The sequence below is a fragment of the Pyrus communis genome, chromosome 3 (assembly GCF_963583255.1).
Source record: "Pyrus communis chromosome 3, drPyrComm1.1, whole genome shotgun sequence".
Classification (NCBI taxonomy): domain Eukaryota; kingdom Viridiplantae; phylum Streptophyta; class Magnoliopsida; order Rosales; family Rosaceae; genus Pyrus; species Pyrus communis.
Window position 1 is genome coordinate 11,185,150 of NC_084805.1, and position 12,347 is coordinate 11,197,496.

The 12,347-nt window shown below is 38.2% G+C and overlaps 1 protein-coding gene across 1 annotated transcript; it reads right to left on the reverse strand.

Moving 5' to 3' along the window:
- Nucleotides 1-8,517: 8,517 nt before the first annotated feature.
- LOC137729617 (probable carbohydrate esterase At4g34215) lies at nucleotides 8,518-10,455 on the reverse strand. Its single transcript, XM_068468596.1, has 2 exons — nucleotides 9,837-10,455; nucleotides 8,518-9,134 (listed from the first exon to the last, which is right to left on the reverse strand). Exons 1-2 carry the CDS (start codon nucleotides 10,377-10,379, stop codon nucleotides 8,910-8,912), a joined length of 768 nt encoding a protein of 255 aa, XP_068324697.1. The 5' UTR covers nucleotides 10,380-10,455; the 3' UTR covers nucleotides 8,518-8,909.
- Between the last annotated feature and the right edge of the window lie 1,892 nt (nucleotides 10,456-12,347).

A 12,347-nucleotide genomic window follows, 5' to 3' on the forward strand; every position in this document is an offset into this window, starting at 1 on the left:
TAGTAGTTGTAATCCTGGACCTTCAAAAGGAAAATCGAATTCCAGTAAACCTCATGCTGAAGTAGGTTAACACAATTTCCATTCCTGAGCTTAGGGCAGCTTCATAAACAATAGTTTCCAGAATTACTTCCGATGCAGTACCCGTCACTACGATGTGTATGGGCACGGGAGCACAAGTTGTTATACCTATGGTTAGCAATACTATAAGTTATAGTTAGTGTCCCTAGAAATGACAAAATGATCTTACAGGAGCAGCCTTCCTAGAAATCGTACTTACTCATCCGAACATGCCCTAGGTAGTAGCCAACCTAGGTTACTCTATTTGCCACCAGAATGGCAATGTTCGGTATCCGAGAATTGTCAACTAGTATCCAAGCGGTATGATTACTTTATATTGAAAACACAATGTTATTAGGGTATCATACCTCATTTCCAGGATACTGGTTCGCAGTCCCATAGAGGCAAACAATACTAGAATACTAGAGAAGTGTTAGGTAAAGGCAAAACCGTAAAAAACGTTAATAGAGGCAATTAGGGCCAAAGGAATCAAATCTAGAAACTTAGGAGCGAACCATGTAGGCGAATAGTAAACCCGTGGTAGTGTTAACCATATCACCTTCCTAGATGACCAAAATGATCCTAACCTAATCATGAGTACATTATTAGGACACTTTCGCTAGGGTCTTGATTGATCTGAGCACCACCATTTAGTCATATCACTCTTGTTTACTTAGATGACTCAATCACATATTGCCCCGGTTGGGTACGACTTGAGAATCCCAATGTCATTATACAAAGTTTGTTACATCCAGCCCTAATGTAGTGAATACATCATTCTCTTTACCAATCCAATGATGCTAGTTGATCCCTAATGCAGTGAATGCACCATTCTCATTACCAATCCAATGACACTAGTTAATCTTACTTTGTTAGATATCATGGACTTCACATGATTTGACGAATGTATTGACTGCATCACAAACATACCCAGGTGGAGTACCTACTGGAAGTTGTCATTTTCAGATGACCAGTTATCCCTATGGTCACTTTCAATATCAAATATTAGAAACTAAAGCATGAGTTAATCACCACCGTAAAGGCGAAACAGATGTTGAGAAAAGTTGTGAGGCCTATTAGCACGTGTTATTGAGAAACAAGGCAGTATGGTACGATTTGAGGACGTACATTCTTGACGTCAGTTTCCAAGATCTACCTAGGATACCACCAAATTGAAAGGTGGAGTACTCTTTCGATGTACTTCCAGGTATAACACTTCTTTTCCTTGAACCTTCACCAGAGAGACCCCTTATCCCATTCATGAAGATGAAAGACCGAACCTTAAGATTGCACACTGTTTACAAGTAATTCAATTTATGACAACTAAAAATCGTTGGTCCATGTCTCGAATTGATGGTCTCTCCGACCAACTTTGTAGAGCCCGAGCTTTCTTCGAGTTTGATCTGAAGTCTGATTACGACCAGTTGAAGATCAGAAACGACGATGTTTCCAAGACTCAAGACTCAACATGGACATTATGAATTATTTGTGATGTCATGAGGGTTGACGAACGCTCCAATATCGTTCATAAACATGACGAAGGGCATTCCACCCATATCTCAACAGATTTGTGATAGGCTTATCGACGACATCCTTGTTTACTCCAACAACAAAGTCAAACTTTCTAAACATTAACAATCAGACATGATCGATTTCAGAGAGAATCAACTTTACAATGAATTTAACAAGTGCCATTTCTGTTTAGATTAAGTTTCTCTTGAGACACATAATCTTAACAGATGTCGTTCTTGTTATTCCCTAAAAGATTGCAATTGTAGAAAATTGAAAATTTTCACAAAGTGTTGTGAAATACAAGATGTCCTTGGTCTTTTCAATTACTTTTGGTGGGTTGTTAACGATTTTTTGGCTATGGTGTTTTTCCTCACAAGTTGACCAAGGAGAGTCAATTTAGTTTGAGACGCTGAATGTGAATATGTTTCTAACCCGGTCGTACAAACTTAGTAGCTGACACCTTCGCTAGAAGAACCTTTTAGATAACTAAATACCCTTTAACCTATTATATCCCATTTCAGTTAGAACTCATGAGTACTGATGTGACATTACTTACAAATCATCAAGATACCTCCTTAGCTAATTTCCAAGTTCAACCTGTATATTTTTTACTTGAGATGAAAATGGAGTCACTAAGTAAAAATCTGATATTTCAACAGGTCAAAGCAGAAAGAAAGAAATTGTTCGAGTTCTTGCAATCACTTTTTGTATGAGACACCTTGTACATGTGAATACTATAATGATGTTTTAGTGATTGTCAACTGACTCACTAAGTCAGCGCATCTTCTGCCATTCCACGAAGACTTCCCTCTAGACCACTTGGTAGAATCCCTCATTTTAGAGTTTGTCAGATTCTCCAATATCCCGGTAAGCATCAATTCTGACCGTGATCCCAATTACATTTCTAAGTATTGGAAGGCATTCCTGTCAACCTTGGGTGCCCGTTTACCCTGCATCATCGTGTGTCATTCTTAGGTGGACATACAATTTGAGAAAACTGACCAAATACATAAGATGCTAAGATCTGCAGTTCTTCAATACTTTAACGAACACCCTACTAATCGAGTCTTTACAGTTGATGATTGGATATCTCTAAAGCTATCACGGTAACGAGACATTGTGAACATTGATATGGAGGAAAGTCTAAGTTCCTGCCTATCAAATTGAATTAAAATACCAGACGAGTCAAAGAGGTTATGCACCGACTCGACTGATCGCCACACAAGTGGCGTTCAAAGTGCACATCGCCTTATTTTCTTGAATTATGGGAGTGTTTTCTCGCGGGTGGCATGTCCACCCCCATTTTCTATTTGAATTGTTCACTTCGTTTAGTTCTTGCTTAGTCCTTCTTGGTGGTTATGACCTTTTAATGGTGCATTTGTTTTTGTTGCTTATGTAATATTCTGTTAACTTTAACCCTTGATTGTCAAAGTTGTCTGGTGTTGATTTTTCTTTCGAAAATTTCCCCAAACCCTTTCTAAGGTATTCCGACATACTAGTTCCATTTTCGCATTCCGTTTTTCTAAATTCAAATGTTTTAATTGAGTTTTACTAATGAGTATATATTATGTTTAGTTGAGATTACTATTGGCGACCCTGCCTTTTCTAGATAGAACGGCTACGACCTCGCAATTAACTGTGAGTGGTTGTTTTCATTTTTATGTATATATATGTATATGTGGTTTTCCCCGATGACTGATTTAACGTACTATGATGTGACATGCCATGTTTAGCTTTACAAATAGACATTTTGTACATTTTATGTTTATAATATTATTTGTGAGTATTAAACTTGTGGCTTGACATCCTTGCATATTATCTGCTCATTATTACATATTTACACAATGTCTCTTAGTTATTTGTATTGTCCTGGCCAAGGACCAGCTTCACATGCACTTTTTGTGTTCGCTTTGGATCCAGAGTTGCCAGCTTGTCCCAAGGTTAGATGTTTAGACTCGTATGTGATGCGCTTAGCGCCAACTTCAGGTGATGTAGTACTAGAACATAAACAACTCTCACTAGTTTCTCTCCTCTCTAGCCTGGCTCACTGGTATTTTCTGTTGCATCTCTCTTCTTTCTTTCCCTTTTTTGTATCTCTTCCTTCTTTTCTCTCTTCCTTTCCTCCGTATGTTTCTCACCTCACTACTTTCTTGTATTCTTCAATCTTTTATAAGCAAAAGTCAAGACTTAACAAACGTATCACATGAGTTATTTTAATATATTAATGGGAACCAAAGCCATCAAGTGAATAGTAAACATTAATTATCTTCCAAAATCTTCATCCATACTACCTTTTCAGTGGGCATTCACACTGCTTTTATAACAAAAAATCAAAGTGTGCATGGGTGGGGACATATGGTGCATGTTACATGATTCTTAGGTTGGTATGTTGTTGTCTTGGTGAGTGAAAGAGTAAGTGTTTGAATAAAAATTCATTTTTTCTTCAATTAAAACTTAAAAGAAATCAATGTAGGGCTCCCTTGTAGTACACGTCATATTTGTTGAATATTTGAATCCACTTGAGATTCTCTTCATTTCCTTGTTCATGAAGTCTTTATATGTAATGTGCCTGCCTTATGTAACTGTTGATCCTAAAAACTACCTAACCTATGTGGCGTGCAGGCGGAGTAATTAATAAGCTAACTACATCTTTCAGTTGAATGCAGGGCCTGCCAACTTGTCGGTCGAGCTTGGCCGGGGAGTAAAATGAATGTTGATGTGGCATTAGGCACGCTGCTGACTTCTTGATCTCGCGGCTACGGCCGAGGAAGGAACACGTCTCGGCCTTTGGGTTCTAGACGCCTAAAGATAAAACTGCTAGTTCTGCGAAGTTCAATATCAAATTCGGCTTTCAGTGTAGTAACCTGGTAACACCTCACTTCGCCGAGAAGGCTAATGAGATGACCTCTTCCAATAAGGACTTGGAAATCCTTGTTGATCGAGACTTGGATAAATAACCAGTCGATCTCAAAGCAGTGATGTTTATCCAAACTGAAGGTGCTCCTCCTCGGCTGGTTCTACGGTTGTAGTGCTATTTATCCAAACTGATGATGAAGATGTTTTCGGTTGCCTCCACGGTGCTATTTATCCAAACTGAAAGTGTGTGGGCGGGAAAAAGAAAAAAAAATAAGAATCTCAAGGTCTTTGAGAAGTTGTTTGCACAGCGCAATTGTGTGTTAGTTTGGAGGGGCTCTTGCACGTTGCACAGCACCTCATATTTATAGTAGTGAAGTATTTACTAGCTAACCCGTGCAATTCCGACCCAAAGCAGATCACTCATCTGAGATAGCTATCACAGAAGCCTTTGTCATCATCTTGATATCCTAGAATAGTTGGCAACTGCATTTTCCTTGCATCCAGACCAGATACACTAGTCTCCTGATAGGGCTCATATTTAGAATTGTTGCCAACTTCAAATTCCTAGCACCACGCGCCATATCTTATAACCCATTCACCAGATCATCTACGATTCTACATGCATGAATTGGATGGAAAATGGTCTCCTAATTCCCTACGTACATGCATGAATCCAGTCCTTTTATCTCCAAACCCACGTGCACCACTTGGAATGTGTGCAGCATCAGGATTACTTTGTTTATCAAATCCCACTTGTAGCTTTATCCCATTCTGATGATGATCAACAAATCCCTCTATTATCCAAAATACAACCTGCATGCATGGTTTTCGGCGATGGAATACGAATTCAGTCCATATCCTCCTTTATCCCATACCAATTGGATCGACTAATAATTAATTTTAATAGAATCCCATGCACAAGTCAACTCTGTAAACGTCAAAGATATTTCTAAGGTAATTACTATAACAGTAATTACAATTTACAACAAAGTTTCCTTCATCTCCGGAGTCATCCAACGGCTTCAATACAACGGACTAATAGTGTAAAATCGGATCCAAACAATAACAGATAAAACAAGTGTTAGCGGATGATGAACAAGCCGTCATCAAAAGCACAACCTAGAGGCGGTGTCTCCGACGACATCTCGTTGGGTAAGTCCTCCAAATTTCGAAAGAAGAAGCACTTTTTCAAGGTCATGAATTCAGCTGTTTGCAACAAGTTCTCGATCGGACGTTCATCCTCATCTTCTTCACAAAATCATCGTACGTTTGATTAATGTGGTTCCATCGATAGATTTCCTCCACGCTTTTCAGCCCTTCGCTTTCTACATTGTAATCTCTAAACGAACCGGCCAAATGAATTTAATAATTTCAAATGGGATAGTCATCCTTGCCTCCAAAACTTGAAGCAATGTATGATTTAATGAAAACAAAAGAAACAGCAGCATATAATTAGTTCAGAAATTTGGTAAGGCATGCCAGCGTTGGTATATTAGATTGAAGAAAAAGGATGACTGGATGCACCAAATGAGTAAAAATTTAGCCCCTTTCGGATTTTATTATTATATCCAAGTTCTTGAACTACTTTTCCGCACTTTCTCGGATGCGAGATCAACGTCCTAGTTTGCAACCCTCTAAATTAAACATGTGCCTAACACAACCATTCAAATGGTCACTAATATACTGATTGTAGTAAGTTAAACGGCCTATGGGACGGGTTGTTAATGTTAGGCACTTTTAGGCCCATTTAACTGTACAGACCTAAAAAGAAGTCACGAGAAGCCCTAAAAAGATCAAGAAGCCCAAAGCCTAAGGGGAGCGCTCCCGAGTTCTGAAGCCGATTTCCTGTAAGCTCAACTCGACCAGGACATATGAAGAGTTTCCGACCGGCAGGAGGCACATGAGTAGACTGACAGCTGTATTGGAAACTTTTCCAACTTGGGGCAGAGACCTAAGATGAAATGTAAAGATAGTCGGAACGACACTCATACAGGCAGGGTTGGATAACCAAGGGCGAGCGGGACGCTCGACATGCATTATTTTGACATAATGCACCATTTTGGCTTTACACATGTCATTTCATTGCCGAATGTTGGCTTGATAGGTCAAAGGGTGTCAGCAGCCTAGTCTATACAGGTGACACATTAAATGCCAAGTTAGGGAGACCTAAGGCTTGGAGGTTCATTGACGGCCTATATAAAAGGGTGAGGACCATCTGTATAGAGGTCTGATGAAAAAAAAGAAAAAAAGAGTTCATGTATTAGCCTAGCGCTATTTTAGTCTTGTAATCAATTAAATCCAAGTAAAAGAGTGGAAGTAGCCCAATTTTAAGCGGTGAACCACTTACACTTTTGTGTTCATTTCATTTCAGCCCATACCCAAAACCCACCAAGGGTTCAATATTTTAATTTGTTAACCTGCAAATTTTGAGCGTTAACGCGGATGACAGTAATAGCTCAACGGAGGATCCTCTCCGAATCTTCTTTGTGAGGATCCTAAGAATCCTCACATCCTATCCGTTCACTGTACATTGTGCGGCCAACTTTCGTTAGGTACTGTTTCTATTTAATTTTAATAAAAAAATTCAAAATGATTTCTAACCGTACGAAATATCCCTAAGAAGATTCGGATGGGATCCAAATCCTAGCTCAACATCTATTGCACGAATGACTTCATTCAAACTATATCTTAGGTCCTTTTAGCCCTGGTTTGGCATTGAGGTGATTTTAAAAAAAATGGGTATGAAAGAAAGTTGGGAAGGTTTTTGGTGTGTGGTAAACTCTCAAAATCAACTTTATTTCAAAGTTTTGGATGAAAATAAGCCCAAAACCTGAAGCTGCAAATAGCAGCTTCCAAAACCCAGCTTATTTTAAAAAACACAAGTGAACAGTAATCTTTAATGAATTTTTCAATAACCCAAAATTGCCCTCATTTCCTCACACTTTCAGCTCTCACAAAACTTGAACAAGAAAACTTCAATCCCATATCTCTCTCATTCTCCCAGGTTTCTCCGGCTTAGTGTAGATTCAGAGTTACCCAGAGTTGAGATTTGGCGATTGATGAAGATTCAGTCTCAAGTTCGCTGGAAAAATGACCAAGAAGGTCACCAGATTTCTGGGCATGAACACATAGAGGGCATTTGGGGTTAAATCCCGAATTTCATGCGAAAATTCAATATGCAGGATACAGAAGTTGTACCTGAAATTAAATAAAGGTTGAATTGAGTTTGAAGCACCCCAATTTCGTCGAGCCTCAGGTCAACTCGTCAAAGAGTTTTTCATCAAGAGGGAAGGGTTGGCTTTCTTCATTTTTGAGTACTTGATCTTCACATGCAACGCCACCATTCAAATCCATAGGTCAAACTACACCTAAAACAAGGAATATTGGTATGGATTTCACTCGAAAATTGGTGTTGGCGTGGGTGATTCTCTCAGTAATTAGAGAGTGAGAGTATCATAGAGAGAGAGTTAGAGAGAAAGGAGAGTCTCAAGGGAAAAAGGGAAGAAAGAGAGAAGAAGAGGGAGACCAAATAAAAGGAGTGGGCCCCCCAAGGCATGCTAAATAAGACCAAACCCTTTTTGATCATTTCACACAGTCACAGCTGTTTTACATAAAAATTTACCAAACACTATAATACTGCTCTTTTTTTTTTCCAAAATCACTTTTACAAAAAAGTTTACCAAACACTCTGCCGCTTTATTTTACAGCGGCTTATTCTTACAACATAGCAGAAGTATTTTTTTTTTTTTCAAAGCACAACAATACCAACCAGCCCTTGCTCAATCCATTTGTTACTTCTTTTGCTTACAAATCATATATAAATAGCGTTATTACATTGCATGAAAATCGGAGATTACTCTATTTATAAGATGGTAAAACACGAAAATCTGCTATAGTACGGTGTAACCTAACCCTATGTTGTCTAATTATAAAATGAAGAGGTAAAAATCATATATGATTAGCAAGTTAGCAACTTAACATAATATACTCAAATAGTCTGTCTGAATCATAATATATAATTTTCTATGTATACTTCATGAGGGGGACCAAACTTTAAAGTCAGCGACAATAAAATTAACTTAATAAACGGAATCAACATATAAAAGGTTTCAATCAAATTAACAGAGTCCATAAACCTGTCATCAGTTAATTAGAGATTACCGTACCTCGGTTTCAATCACGTGAAAAAGAGAGATAAAAAGTCAATACATCGAAACCGTGATTAGGGTTTATTTTTTCATCAACACAAAGATCTGGTGCATTAGTGCAAGGCATGTTAGGCCCATTGGATCAAATCCCAAAAGCTGCATTCAGTTCATTGTAAGGCCTCGTCCCCAAACCATACGACCAAATGAAAACACAATCCCACCAAAGTCGTAGTCATTAGTCATACACCAACAAACACCGTATCAATAATTAGGTTTAAAGTTCTTGGTCCAAACGCACCTTAAAAGAAGTAACGCCGTGAAATTAGATAGTGTACTTCAAGGGGCAGCATGAGAATTGGGTTCTGAGGGTCCAAAATGCTGGAGGTATGCATCAGCCAACATGTGACCCAACTGAACCTGGGATTTGGTGGTGAGGTGCAGATGATCATCTTTGAGCTCCAATCCCTTGGCATCCACGCACACGACGTTTGGGATTTCCATTCCCAATTGGGCCTCCCTCACTTTCTCTATATACTTGTTGTCCCCGGACACAATAGCTACCTGTACACAAAGTATTAATAGCATTTTTAACCGAAACAATCGAGATTCTAAAAAATCAAAAACGTATCAATAGCAATTTAAAAGAGAAGAAATTTTAAATTTGATCAAATTATGCCACTTAGTGTTACGGTCTAGTGGTATTCCTCTTCACTGGTTAGGGAGAAGTCTTAGGTTCGATTCTCGCCGCCAAAGGCGAATTTGAACCGCATTATTGCTAACCCATTGTGAGGCTAAACCCAACCCCTCCCCTTAGTGTAGATAATGATAATTGTTCAAAAAAAAAATGTAATTGATCAAATTATGTTTTGAGGTTTCAGTTTTCGCAATTTCAGAGATGTAATTGACTACTTGTTCCAATTCAAGGAAAATAGCTTAATTACAACAAAATTACCATGTGAGTTTGTAGCATATTCAAATGAGACGTCAAATGATGAACACCAAATTTCAATTGGATGATCTCCGTGGCAGTTTAACATCATGTTAAATTTCAATTTGATGATCTCCCAGATGCCATTTTTCACGGTTACGCGTCCACTTGACAATTTGAAGCATCGGTTGAAGATGCTCATGTGCTAATTTCGTTGTAATTATGGACAAAATCAAAACTATTGCGTTTGAATTGCAATGGTTAGTAACTAAATTATATGCTTATAAAATGGCCATGAATGCAAAGACTGAAGAATAATTTACAAGCTCACCAACCTGGATAATTGGAAGCCAAGGCAAATCAAGATCCTGGCGCACATTCTCAATTAGCTTCACCATGTTCCCCTGGTACGCATCCGCATCATGCTGCGTCGACGTGTCACTCTCCCCTTGGTACCACAACAACCCCTTCATCTCACCCCCGCCTTTCACGCTCTCCCTCGCCCGCTTCACCATACTCTCGTACAAGTGCTCCCCACGCGCCCACTCCTTGATCGCCGTCCCGCCCACCGCGCACGGCACGAGCCCCACCTCCCCCGCACACTCCCTCACCTTGTTCGCGAACGCCATCCCCGGGCCCACGCCGCAAACCTTCTTGGCGTCAATGTCGGCGTGTAGCGGCTCACGCGCGGGCACCCACCGGAGATGTGCGTCGAGGCGGTGGATGGAAGGGTGGGGCTGGCACTCCGACGGAACGACGCCGTCCCATTGCTGGCGATTGTGGTGGTGGTGGTCCGTGAAGACGCCGCCGCGGCCGGCCATGTTGCTCTGGCCGGATAAGATGAAGATCTGTTTGGCGTCGGGGGTTAGGGAGTCCATCCTGGCTGGGTCGGTGTTTGGTTCGTTGTAATCTGAGGGCAGATGAGCCGTACTTGTCTTGGCGTTGGTCCAAAATGTCAAGGCAGTAATCAAAGGGGTTTATCTATGAATTAAAATAAATAAATAAATAAATAAAAAATAATAAAAAAGACTTGGAAATAGAAAAATTAATGAAAAATACTTGAAAACTTTTAGTTTTAACGATAAGGACAAAATAAAAAGTAAAATGAATAGTACCATGATTGACTTTTTAGTGTAAAAATGTAGTTTTTCGTTAAAGTGAACAGTATCGCAGATTTTTCGTTAAAACTCTCTTAAAAAAAACACAAAAGAAAACATCTATTGAATTGAATACTTGGTAGTTTCGACAAGCAGGAACATTGTACAAGTATTTAAACTACATATTACGTATTAATAGAAGGGTTTTTATCACAAATGGTTCTTAAGATTGATCAAACTCATCATTTTGGTCTTTTACTTTCAAAACCAATCAATGTTGTCCCTAACATTCACTATCACACATCAATTTGGTCATTCCATTTAGATTCTGTCAATTATTCTGTTAGTTTTGTATGTGGGACAAACAAATCCAATAAAATGGTGACACGTGGATTACACAAAAGAATGATTTTTATCACATATGATCACCGACATTGATCAAACTCCTCATTCTGGTCCTTGAGTTTCAAAAATTGATAAATTTGGTTCTTGACTTTCACTATCACACATCAATTGAGTCATTCCATTAAAATTTCGTCAATATTTTTTGTTAGTATGCTGATGTGGTCTCACCAATCCAATCATATGGCATTAAGTGGATTAATTATAAGAAACTATTTTTTTAGAGTGACATATTCCACGCTGGCATTTCTCTTGCATCCCACAATTCCAATTGGGAAATAAAATTCAATCTAAATTCGATATAATCGAATCCAAATTTAATTCAAATTTGATAGGATTATAACTAACTAAAGAGAATGAGGATTTTGGGAGGTCAAGAGCTTTAGTGATGTCATGATGCCTTCCTTTTCTTTTTGAGCATACATGGATGAAGACGATGATGTCTTTTTTTTTTTTCTTTTTTTTTTTAGTTTTTAATTTCTTATTTTACTTTTAGTTTTAAATCTTTAAAAAAAATTATAGTTAATCCATGTAGCGCCATATGATTGAATTAATGGGACCATATTATCATGCTTACGTAAAACATTGACGAAATTTTAACAGAATGACTAAATTGATGTGCGGTAGTGAAAGCCAAGGACCAAATTTATTGATTTTTGAAACTCAGGAACCAAAATGAGGAGTTTGATCAATGTTATGGATCATTTGTGATAAAAATCATTCTTTTCTGTAATTCACATGTCACAATTTTATTGGATTTATGGGTCCCACATACAAACTAATAGAATAATTGACGAAATCTAAATGGAATGACCAAATTGATGTGCGGTAGTGAATGTTAGGGATGACATTGATTGATTTTGAAAGTGATGGACAAAAATGATGAGTTTGGTCAATCTCAGGGGCCATTGGTGATAAAAACCCTTAATAGAACTTTGTTTGTCAATTAAAAAACAGTGAAAAATACTATTTAGTCTTCTATCACAACAAAAAAAAAAAAAAGGGGCTGTAACGTAATTTTACAAAACAAAATTTTATTGTTTACTAATTTTAAAAAATTTAAAAAATAATAAATAAATTAAACCTCTCTCCCTCTCTCCCCACTCTCACATTCTCTCTCACTCTCTTCCTCTCTCTTCTGCAATTTTAAAAACAAAAATAAAAAATTTTATACACACTTTGTGTGTGGGCATATACTAGTTAAATTTAAAAAATAAAAAAATAAAACCAGGAATCCGTCGAATTCGTTCATTTAGAATGAGCAATATATGAAAAGTTATTTGTACTACGTTTACAAATTGCATTGTGAATTTGTTGACTCTAAAACCTACCAAGATTACGTGGGGC

Excerpts from the sequence above, each read along its gene's own strand:
- LOC137729617 (XM_068468596.1), bottom strand. The coding sequence starts at position 10,379 with ATGGACTCCCTAACCCCCGACGCCAAACAGATCTTCATCTTATCCGGC. Across the intron at positions 9,135-9,836 it reads CTTGGCTTCCAATTATCCAG|GTAGCTATTGTGTCCGGGGA; the intron begins GTTGGTGAGCTT and ends CTTTGTGTACAG.